The sequence below is a fragment of the Teleopsis dalmanni genome, chromosome 1 (genome assembly GCF_002237135.1).
Source record: "Teleopsis dalmanni isolate 2A chromosome 1, ASM223713v2, whole genome shotgun sequence".
In the NCBI taxonomy this organism is placed as follows: Eukaryota; Metazoa; Arthropoda; class Insecta; order Diptera; family Diopsidae; genus Teleopsis; species Teleopsis dalmanni.
The window spans coordinates 195302594-195315515 of NC_051846.1; the positions used below are offsets into that span (position 1 = coordinate 195302594).

Consider the following 12922-nt stretch of genomic DNA (forward strand, 5'->3'; position numbering starts at 1 on the left):
AATACATGAGAACATTTTATTGTAATTTAATTTTATTATATTGAACGAAGAGGACATTTGCCATATTTAGACGAAAATTATTTGAGGATTTTTAATCTTAATGTCATGTTTGTATTTTTTCTTCTAATGAATATTTAATAAAAATCGCAAGCAAAAGATATTCTATTCAAATTTGATTTTCTATTTAAGTACATTTAACACAATGATATATTCTACGTATATGGGTTTTTCTTTTTCTGTATTTTAAACTAATAAAATTAAAATTTAATATTTAAAGTTTCATGTTTTTCAAGTTCTGTGAATTGAAAAGAAAATAATCAACTTAAAAGTTTATTTGAGTTGTTTTTGTAACCATTTGATATCAAAAGATTATAACAGAAAAGTTATGTTATGTGCTTTTTGGGGCACGTACCCTATAGTATGAATCTTATATTTTGAAAATAAAACAGTTAATGATAATTACAATTATCATTATAGCGTTATTGCTCATTTAAATTAAATGATCAGTCATTCATTTAAAAAGAGAAAACTAAAAAAAATTATGTCGTTTATGAAAAAAATCCGCTTTCTTCGTTAGTGCTTCACAATATCTATTTTTCTTTTCCTGAAACTTAATAGAATACTAGAGAAAGGAAAAGTTATTAGCATAACAAAAAGGCTTTTTGGAATATATTGAGAAATAGTACCATACCTAAGGTATGATTGCCACTATACCAATCACAATATATGAAGAATATTTGTATTACTATTCAGAAATTAATCTTTATCCTTTAAGAAAAAAATGTGTTAAAAATATTTAAAAAAATATTTTTGAAAATTTGACTAGCTGTCGAAATCTATGAAATATTTAAATATTAATAAATTAAAAATGTTATCATCAGTTTAAGAAAACTGAGTTATTACAATGCAGCTAGGGCGACTAAATGAAGTTTACGGAATAAATTTTTCATAAATGTCAACAAGTTTCGCAGCAAACAGTCAAAATGGTAACAATAAAACTCAGATGTAATTACCAGGACTCGTTGAAAAATTCACCAGCATCTTAACAAAAGCGGATTTTGCCGTAACGACAATCTGTAGAAATATTAAATGTATTATAATTTGTCGACATACCATATGGAGATAACACACAATACTTTGTGATTTTGTTGAAGAGGTTGTGGAGATTCCATATCCAATATTGATCAACGAAATGATTGGCGATGTATTGATCTCAAATGCAATGACTATATTGCAAATATAGCGATGTATTTGGAAACGGAGTGGTCCAGCACCCTCAATAAAATTAAAGGTATTAAAACAAGCAGTTAAGTTCTACAAGCACGTCCTAGACACAAAGCAAGAGTCAATGAATTGTAGCCTAGAAGGTGCCAACTTACTCCTTAAATTCAGACAATAGAAGTTAGATAACAGTAATTCATGTTAATGTCAAGTGAATATCAATTTATTTCACCTGTGGAAGAGTTATAACGTTTATTTCGCTAAAGATTGGGTTACTACAAAAAGGAACTGAGTCGATATTTGCTATGTCACAATAACGTGCCAGCGCACGCTGTTTAAAAAACGAACAACTTTATTGCGTTGTCAACAATTGAAGAAATTCTTCCAGTACATTATTTCCCAGACCTAGCGTAGTGTGATTTCTGGTTGTTTCTAAAAAAAAAGATTTCGTTTTAGAGAAAGTGTTATCGGAAGGATGGTTATTCACTTTTTATATAAGCATGCTTTAGTTGTATGTATGAAGATATTTTTACCATTAAGATTAGAAAGGATTAGAAATCTTTGAGCTCTCCAACTAATAATATGGTAAAGAATAATTAAAGAAATATCTGAGTTAATTGTTTTGGATATATAAGTAAAATATACTATGAATGCAAATTAATTTTTAAATGTGAATGGTTTAAGTTTGATTTTAATCCAACATCTAAATAAAATTAGCAAATTTTGTGATATATAAACTAGTTTATTTATTAAATCTAATATAATTAATATTTATTTTAAAAAATATAAAAAAATGGGAAACATAAAAAATCAAAAAAAAAACTACACTGACTAATAAAGACTGCAATAACTAATCATACTTTTTATGATCACGAGTAGATCGTTCCATTAAGTTTATAATAAGCGGCTTCATCGGAGTTTTCCTAATAATACAGTCCTCGATACTTAGGTTTGAAACGTTTGTCTGTATTTCTCTAAATATAGTTGACATTTTTACCTTCTTGTTATCAGGAATCACAAAAGTAATATTATTTCCCATAACGCTTCTAAAAAAATTATGAAATGCAATCATTATTAAATAATTGCATATGTCTTTCAATAAGAGTTTTAAGTAAATGAAAATAAATGTTTTCATCTTATGTCTTACTTTAAAAATGCACCAGGGAAATTGTTAGTAACAAATTGAATGAGTGTATTAGATTTGTTGTCGAAAGCATTTTTTTGATCTTGAGCAACATTTTTCATAGTCACTTCAATCGTATAAGCATCTACGAATTTATCACGAATTCCTTGTAATGAAGTAAAGGCGTAGAAAGCACCATTTGCACCAAGTATAGCAAGTCTGTCGCATACAAAGAGTGAGTCCCTTATATTATGTGTTGTAATAATACATGCTCTTCCACTTTCTTTTAATTGACATATTACATTCCATATAATTCGTCGCGAAGCTACGTCCGCATACATAGTGGGTTCTTCTAATAAAATCACACACGTATTACCCAACATCGCAGTTATGAGACACACACGCCTACTAACACCAACAGAGATATCGGCAATATATTTGTTCAGATCATCATAAATACTTAGTGCTTTAGCTAAATTTTCGTAGGTATTTTTGATTTCATGTTTTGGCATGCCACGTAGTAGGCATATTATATATAAAAATTCATAAACCTTGTACTCGCTCAGGAGTATTAAATTTTTAGGAGAATATCCAATATATTTGTTTGCTTCATTTTGTTTATTATTTAAGGAATGTCCTCCAACTAAAACATAACCATAATCTGCATTTGTTGCTCCAGCCAGGACTCTTAGTAGAGTTGATTTTCCTGAATTATTCACGCCCATCACAGATACACATTCGTGGCTGCAAATAATTGAATTTATAACTATATATATATATTTATTTATAGATATTTATATAAAGAATGTCTTCAATAAAAATGCATTAAATTCAAGAGCTTCTAGGTTCTAGCAATGAAGAAACGTTTTTGTCCAACGTTAATGCATTTTATCGACAATATTAAGTATACCTATATGTATATCCATCAATGTTTTTGCATATAATCTTACTTTTTAACTGATAAGCATATCCGGTTCAGCAGTGCTCTGTGATTGCGTATTTTTGTTATATATCCGCAGGATAAAGGCGTGACTGATAGATTATCGACAGTCATTTTTGAAACAAAGAACTGTTCCTGTATGACTTCATAGTTTACCTTCAATTTGTTATGAACTTCATGTGCAAATCTATATTGCATTAAATTGTTCTCTCTAAGATATTAAAAACATAAAATTTCGTTATGCGATATACATTTAATTAAAAATGTTTGTAATGAAGTAGGTATTAATGTTTTTTTTAAAAATTTTTACCAATTTGTGGTATCTATAAATAGTATCTGATCAATTACAAATAACCCCACATTACATATTCACATTGCTAAGAAGTATTATTGAACTAAAATGTTCAATCCAACATTGAAAGAAAATCTTCAATATCATTAATGTTAATAATAAAATTACATATCGTAAGTAATCAATAGTACTTATTATGTGTGCTTACCTACTGTTAGATATATTTAGATTTCAAATTGTTTCATATTAATATTAAGTTTTTGCATATTATCGCAATATATTACAATATAAGTTGGGGATTTGAGATAAATCAATTCGGGATGAACAGAAGTTGGAACCAAAAAAGAGCGGAACTCAATAGTTACCATAATAAATTACATTACATTATAATAATAAATTGCATTACAAGGCTATACAAATAAGGTGGTATTGCCCAATAGCCAGATATATCTTAATTCAGTACGACTAATAGATAATGAAGATGAAATGTGACCACATTTGACTAATAATCGTATGTTTGTTGTGTAATATGAAGGGAAACAGTATTCCGTGGATAGGTATCTTATCTCAAAAGATAACGGAATTTCTTTGCGAAGATAATGCAATAAATATTCTTAATGATGTCGATGACAATGATTGGGTTAAAATGATCGGTATCTTTAAGAACGCCATTGTGTATTGAAAGAATATTATTGTAGAGTTCAATTGATTTAATAGTTTTAATTATTTCATGTGTTACCAACCACTTTAAAGGCGATTAAATAGGCCATAGTAGTATGTGGTTTATTTATTTATTTATTAAATTAATGTAATGTTTTTTTAAGACTAAGGGTTAACAATTAAATTCCCTCTACTCTACCTCTACTAATTTATTTAATTTAAGTTTTTATTTTAATTTTAAAATTTCATAAAAGTAATATATATAATTTTATTGATACAATTAAATAAAAAAATTATACATTTACTTTTTAGCTAACTATAATATTCACTAGATTACATGTTCTTAATGGCAATAATAGGTGATCGAATTATTCCAAAATTCCTGCAATATTTTGCTATACTAAATTCATGTTAATTATAAAGTTGAAATTATTGAACTTATTGATGCATACAGTTTGTGCTTAATTTAGCTTAACTTAACCCGTTAAAATAAACTATAGTTAAAATGCCAGCTAATTGCAAAAAAAGATATATAAATGAAATATGTGAAAGTAAAATAGAAAACAGTAAAATAAAATACCAAGGACATCAATCATGTACATCTCTGACTGACTAAAATAAATCAATAAACTAGTTCTGTTATATAAACGAAATTATCCATTAGGTTTCATAAATTATGGCATAAGGATTTTAATAAAATTTTTATTTTTTCATTGTAGAGTTTATTATTAATTGACAATGTAAACATTAGTTAAGGTAAATTTAAATTATTATGTATCAATGTATTAGATTCATTAAAAACATATAGTCAGTTTTATTAGAAAGCTTACTAATTAAAGTAACAAGAATCATTTACCTTGTTATTTGTTCCATAGATCTTTGTTTATAGTTAAATAAATCACAAGTTTGCATATATTCCATTAAATACATTAAAATCCAATAAAATATAGTTAAGCCCATTAGAATAAAAATGCTTGAAGATACGCCATCCCAGACACTATATTCAACTAAGGAGTGCATAAATTAAAAGATTTTAACAATATATATATAAAATATATAATAAAGTAGGACTTACCGCAGCAGTTTGGCATTGAATCACAGTTTTCAACATATGTTGAAATTGTATATATAGTTTGATCCGAACACATTACTATTAAGTCATTAATAAAGAAAATAGTACTCATAGCGCTACATTGTGTGAACAGAGGCATTATATAAAGTATTCTTCCCAGAGTGTTTATATAACTTAATCCGTCATCATGATTTTTGTAGAAAACCTCAGTGTAAATTGCGAAATTCGTTATGCCAAAGAAATGAATTGTGATGACAACACAGAATGCTAAATATGGATCTCTAAAGAATCTTCCTAAGACATGATTCATTGAGGTTACGCAAATTCCACCAGCTATTATGGTTAGAAAATATGACTCTAAAAATTGGACAATGCGTTTTGTTGTAACAAATTTTAATACGGAAGTATACATCTGATATAAACTTACCTCTGACATCGGTATCATTGAATCGATCTTGGTCAATGACCATCATTGTTGCGACTGTTATAATTCCTGTTACTAATACCACCAGAATATCGAGTATTAAACCAGTTAAAAAAAATGAATCTTTTTTTGCACCGGCAATGAACTGTAGGAATTTTAAGTTTGTTATTTTTTCTCTGATCGTAAATATGATCGAAATTGACCAAACAAACGATAGGCAGAGTGATGTACACAGCGGTAAAAGCATATTATGCGACAGTGGAACATGCATCATCATTGCATGATATTTATTAGTAAATGGCAAAGGTTGGAAATTCAGTTCAATACTTGAATCAATACCCAATATTGCTCTGCAATGAAATAAATGAAAGATAGATCAAAATTAGAAGTGTTGATTATAGTTAATATACTCCTTAGTTAATATACTTCTTTGTTCAATAAGTTTGAAGATCATCACTTGTTCCTGTTTTTAACTTTAAGTCACTGTGTCTAGAGAACTAAGATATATTGAATCTACTGATAGTTGATCTGAGTAGTACTTGGTTGATGGAAGAAAGCATTTTTGTTTTACAGAAATTATGACGACAGTTTTTTTAGCAGGACCGTACGCCTTATTGAAGGTAACTTGCTGAGTTGTCGAGAAGAATTGATAAAAACAATACATCGACACTAAAAGCTCTTGTTAACCCCTTCAGTTCTTTAAAGATGATCAGTGATTAGTGATCAGTGTTTTAAAATAAAATAAACTGCATGTAACTATGGTCTGTCGGTATATTTTATAACTGTGGTGTGGTGTATAGATTTATAGCCCAGCCTCATGTTGGCTTGGCAAATAAATATTTAGCTCTAGAAAACTAATTTTTGGAGTTAGCTTTGAAGGATTTCTCATGGCAAAAAGCTTTGCAACAACAGAATTATTTAATTTCATATTTTAGACAAGATGCTGTAAGGAGTTATTTTTCACGCAAGTGATTATCTAAAACTATATAAGAACTGAGATATACGTTTAATGTAGAATAATAATTTTGATACGATTATTTAATTTAAAAGAAATTAATGTACTCACCTCGCTATTGCATTATGCATTAAGTTTAATGAGAGTGGTACGGTGTGAAGAGGGTAATTGTTAAACCAAGCAGTGTAGTTTTTTTTGAAAGAAGCAGCAACGAGGTAAAGCTCATTAATTTTACTTGCTTTTAACTTTTCCTGCTTTATTATGTATTCTTCAAATGGAGTTTCAATAACTTCTACTTGGTGTGGATTTGAACTCCAAAATACTAACTGTTGATATTCAAGTTCCGAGCTTTCCGACATTGGATCTGTTTTCCGTAAAATTTCTATTGTAGTTGCGGAACGCTGGTATTGTTGCAGTCTATATGACATCGGCTTTAAATCATCATTGTTTAATTTTATTTGTAGTAGAGAGAACGGCATCACTGTACATAAAATAGGTAAGATAACAATTGAACCAAATATTAATGGACTGCGTATTAAATGTATAAAACGCTTATAAACGTATGCGTTCCAATGATTTAATATAAGTTTCCTCCCTTTAAGAGTTTTATATGTCTGAAATAGCGTAACAGGATTTGAGCGGTCTAGGTATTTAGAAATACCATTTAAAATTTCATGATGTCGTAGAGAATTTCCATAACTTGAACCATCTGCCCCATATTGTAAAAAAACATCGCGTAAAGAATGTTCGTTAACCTCCAAATGTACAATATTCAGTTCATTCCATCTTTCTTCGAATTCATCGAAAATATCATCAAATACATACGAGTATTTTTGTTCTAGAAGAAATGATATTTCATTCCCAAGCAGATAATCTGGTTCAATATTTATTATGTATTTTCGTAATAATTTCTTTATATCGTCACTTTTTGAAAGTTTTCCCATAAGAATTCTCTAAAATATGGATTTTTCTTTATTAAAAGTTATTTGATCAATATTAATTTAAATTATTTCCTTGTAAAGGCTGACAATAAAAAGAGATAATCATAATAAGCACTCTGATTTTCGTTCAAATTTTTATTTTATCTTAGAATGGTTTCAATAATTCTCTAAATTAGAGTATATTTCAACCAGAACTAATATCTTGATGCAGTTGAATATGAGATTATATTTATTAGTAATCGGAAATAATAGTACAAAAATATTACCGTAGTGTCGCATTGCTTTAGGTAATATGTTAAAAAATAGCAACTTACCCATAAATTCACTTATAAATTTTTTTCTCCTCGTTCTAACACTACCTTTATTTGTGTATCTATGTACATTTCATAGATCCTCTACCATGTATACTTTCTTTTCATACTTACTTATTTCAATTCTATTAAAGGGTTATAGGGAAGATATAAGAATTATTTTATAAAAGACACATATTTATACATTTATTTATTGTATCTTTTCTTACAATGAGACTAACAATAACATTTAAGATCTTATCACTAAAGTAAAGTAAAGTAAACCTTATATCGCGGACCTCACTTAAATCAATGGGTTAAATTTCATTGGCGTGAATGTTAGATGATTTATTAAGAAAACAGTAAAACTTTATTAGATTACTAAAAAGAAGAGTGGGATTTTTAATTGAAGCTATTGAATTTTACTTAATGGCTGGACGGTCAGCTCTTTTTAGGCGGAAATTAATAGATTGAAGTGCGTGATTCCTTACTAAGAAATTAGTATGTTTTGTTACCCTTTTATTGATTTTTTTCCTTATATTGTCAAATTTAGCTTTAACTAAGGGAATTTGTAGATCTCGGTGGATACTTTCATTCCTAATATATCATGGGGCTCCAGTGATTGTTTTCAATATTTTTGACAGAGATCTTTGGATAATTTTAATATTTAATGCACTAGCATTACTAAATATCTGGATACCGTAAGTCCATATTGGTTTTATAATGCTGTTGTACAAGAGTTCTTAATGTTATTAATGAGCCAGTGCAACTTGGAGGCTTGGAGCTTCATTTAAGTTTTTTTCAATATGTTTGCGTCAAGTTAGTTGCCTGTCTAGGCATGATATGGAAATGTTATTTAGTAAAATTGTTGAAGATATACTCCGATTTAAAGAAAAAATGACGTGTCTATATTTTAGTTCATTAATTTAGCTTTGTATATTAGCGGCAATTTTCAAAATATTTCTATACATTTAAGTATACAATATTAAATAAAGAATTTAGTTAAAAGTATGTTATTTGACATAAATATTATTATGGGAACATTTTTTTCAGTAATGTTCACCAACAAAGTATTGTGTGTAGTCGTTTTCCTAACTCTTTGTAATTCTTCATTTAACTTTTTACTGTTTAGTTATTTATGATTTCTTATAAAAATAGATAGTGTGTCTATTTTGTTGCATTTTTGATCAAAACCATTTAGTAAATATAATCTATAAGTCTTATCTCTTTTCACAAATTATTATATATAAACCAGGTAAATATTATATAAGTTATATAAAATAATTTAAAATAATACTTACTAAGCAATATCCATAGCAATAAACACGTTTCAGAAAACTTGGAGTGCCGGAACATTTGATTTCTCCATTAGCCATAATGGCCATACGATTACCAAATGTTTCCGCCACATCATAGGAATTTGTTGATAACAGCAGTGTTCGACCAATTCGTTCTTTTAACAACAAGTTGAACATATATTTTCTAGTAAGTATATCAAGGCCTTCAAAGGGATCACAGAGTATAATAATTTTACTATCTCCAATTAGCGCGCAACATAAAGCTAGTATATTTTTTAAGCCTAATGTCAAGTTATCTGTATAACAATTTGAATAATTTTTGAGTAGAGTTGATTTAAGATATTTTATGACTTGCATTTTGCATTTAGGGTACTCTATACCCTTCATTCGGCAAAAAAATGTTAATTGATCTTGCACAGTTAAGTTTCCAAACAATATTTGATCATTTATGGCAAAACTAATGTCATCATAACCTTTATCTGCAGTCCATTCAATACCATTTATCTTCATATCTCCACTAGTTGGATGTAATAAACCCACAATCATTTTTAATAAAGTTTTCTTGCCACTGCCGTTATGACCCATAAGAATGGTAGTGTCATTTTCATACAAAGTCATATTAACATTTTGTACCACATACTTATTATCATACTTTTTACACAAATTAGTTATTTCGAGGATTGGTGGCTTGAGAGTTTCAACTTCAATAACTGTAATACTTCGATTTGAGCTACCAGGCCTTGTGGTATCCTGGATTGAGCTACCAGGACGACGTCCTTTAAATACATCCGTTAAAAAAAGGTTCAGCTTTTTTACTCGGCCGGTTTTGTCAGGAATCAGCATGTCAATATATATTGCCATGACCATGTGAACTATACTTTGAAGTAACATTGTGATACTAAGAATGCCGATTGAGAAGTGTATTTCCAATGTTTGCGAACTAAAATAGTTCTTAAACTGAATGCCTATGTCGTTTACCTCTAAATTTTGGATGTTACCAATGATTAAACCCATTGTAGTATTGGGTAATAGAAAAATTAATATGCGTGTTAAAATTTCATGATTCAATTTATTTAGAAGGCTTGCATAAGGAAAAAATGTTAAAATCCATAAAGCAACTGTTATTATAACAGCATATTTTGCTTTGACGAAAAATATGGATAAAAGTACTGAAAAGGTTGCCGCAACTAAGCTGTACAAGCTCATAACAAGCAATAATACTAGCCATGAGCTATTAGGCAAAATTCCATTACCGTCACTCCATGGTATCTAAATACAGACATATAAATAGATCAGAAAGTACACATATTAGTACAAGGTACAAAACTCAGCGTAGATAACAATTACCTTAATCAAAGTCACTAATATTATGGATGATAACAACAGTTGAAAGAAAGCAACAACAACCCATGATATTAATTGTAATGCATAAGGAGCTCCCATGTTTTTAAGGACTATTTGTAAATTCTTCTCTTTTTCTTCAACTATGTACTAAAAATGAAAATAGTCTTGTAAATATTTAGTATTTCATATAAATACAAAAGATGATCGATATTCCAAAACTCTTTACATTAAAATACGAGTATCTAAAATGCCAAGAGCCCATTTATAACATAACTGAGACATTGGGGTTATGATAGGTTTATTGATGGAGCAGCATTGTGCACCAAAGGTCACTTAAGCACGAATATTTGACAGAGCTGATACCACGAATGAGACGTTGTCCGCTTATCACATCCGAAGCACCACAACAAAGTTGGAATATCAAAGCATTAAGTGTACGAACAGCGTTTCTTTTAGAATGTGTGAATGAATCATTCAAGTGGAAGGAAACTAACTTGACAAGTTTATAAAAATGGCTATCCCCGTAACACCTGTTTATTTCCTCGTAATCCGATAGATACTTTATTCCCACAATAATTACTTATTGGCTTGCTGAAATTCAAGATCATGTGCTGTGTCAACAGATTTTGTTGGATGAGGTATCTAAATTTAAGATTATATCCTTAATTTGGAGTAGGAAATTACATTTATTAAAAAGCAACTATTTAGGCTCTATAAGATGGATAGTACCAAAACTATATGCAGAGTGTGTGACAGCTACAAACCTGCAGCAATCACTTGAAGTCGGTGTACGGTGGGAATGTTTACTTCAAATATATTTAAATGCTTACCTCATATATATAGTAATTGACAAAGTTCATTATAGAATCATATCTAAATATTTATACACTAATTAGTGCAAACATGGAATAGTGATGAAAAATACATTATTGATCAAATAGATAATTGAATTAATGTAAAGGATAATCCATTTCATGGTTCTAAACTGTGATCCAAGCTATCATATGTTTGTTTAAAATTCGCTACTGTACAATATGGATAGGTTAACAATCAGTGAACGTGTTAAAACTTACTACAGAATTGGTGATTTTATGATATGTGTGTGCCGTGTTTTACGAGGAGATTATGGCTTTAAAATTCTGTAAAGAATTTTAAAGAATTTGGATGTGTACCAGTGAAAATAAGATTTTATAATTATATCATATTATCTTCATTTATATGGATATATTAATAAAAACATGATGCAAAGTTATCAAAAATGCTTACCTTTATAAAAATTGTAACGGGAACTGTGTAAGATATTATGATTATAAGAGATAAACTGCTCTTGATCCCATTCAAAAACTTGTCAACTGTATGCGCACGATATGGAAATCGATGCAGCAATATGTCTGGAATACGAGTTACTCCATTAAATGTCTTTTTTAGTTCTTCAACTACAGAATCAAGATTCATATATGATAGAAATATTTGATGTTGTAGGGAACTAAAACCTTCACGAACGTATCCAACGTAGCCGCCAGTTTTGTCTCTACCAACACGACTATCCGGTGGAGTTACAAAATTAAATAAAATATTTGTATTCCAGTTGGACGTTATATATGTATCATGGTAGAAACGTAGTTCACTTGGATACAACAGTGTATAATTAAGTTGACTTGGTATTTCGTCCGTATTGGACTGAAAAATATTTTCATCGAAACAAACTCCAGCGAAATAATATTTTGTTTGCATGGCATTATAGAGAAGTTCACAAGAGCTAAATCCAATCAAATCCATACCTCCTAAAGACATAATTGCGTGATTCATTATTTTATTAAATAAAACGTATGTATTGGGTGCATAAGCAATTATCATTTGAGGGACATATACGTTGAAACTGTTGCTAAAAAAAAAGAAGAAATACGTAAACTACATACCACAAGTATAAGCAGATATTTATTTCCTTCCAAAAACTTACGTCCGTGAAACATTGAAATATTTGTAACCGCGATCTGATAGCACACTTAATAGGTTGCTCCATGATTCTTTTAAATCAACTGGTTCATATATAATAGTTGGGAAATTTTCACAGCTAATCATGCAACGTATTACTATTGGTATCGTCATAAAAAAAGTGGGTGTGAGTATGCAAAATAGTACAGTATGCCAATTCTTCCACTGGACACACCAATTCTTCCAAATCAAGCACAAGAGCAATTCCCACACTGTTAAAATATTGGAACTCATTTCTTTATTTCACGTTAATGAAATAAATAAAAATAATTAAAACTTTTTTAACAACTGTCTTATGGTAGAATAAATTTTATCTTATGAATATTTTAAAATTATTAAAAAAATACTTATTTAAAATATTTTTTGA

General features: G+C 29.0%; 1 protein-coding gene across 1 annotated transcript; it reads right to left on the reverse strand.

The window, feature by feature from the left end:
• Window positions 1–2021: 2021 nt before the first annotated feature.
• On the reverse strand, window positions 2022–12840 carry LOC119671063 (retinal-specific phospholipid-transporting ATPase ABCA4-like). The gene is made up of 11 exons (XM_038081560.1): window positions 12521–12840; window positions 11827–12445; window positions 10564–10707; window positions 9220–10485; window positions 6799–7640; window positions 5736–6082; window positions 5312–5665; window positions 5093–5243; window positions 3295–3495; window positions 2369–3088; window positions 2022–2267 (listed from the first exon to the last, which is right to left on the reverse strand). Exons 1-11 carry the CDS (start codon window positions 12787–12789, stop codon window positions 2072–2074), a joined length of 5109 nt encoding a protein of 1702 aa, XP_037937488.1. The 5' UTR covers window positions 12790–12840; the 3' UTR covers window positions 2022–2071.
• Window positions 12841–12922: the final 82 nt, after the last annotated feature.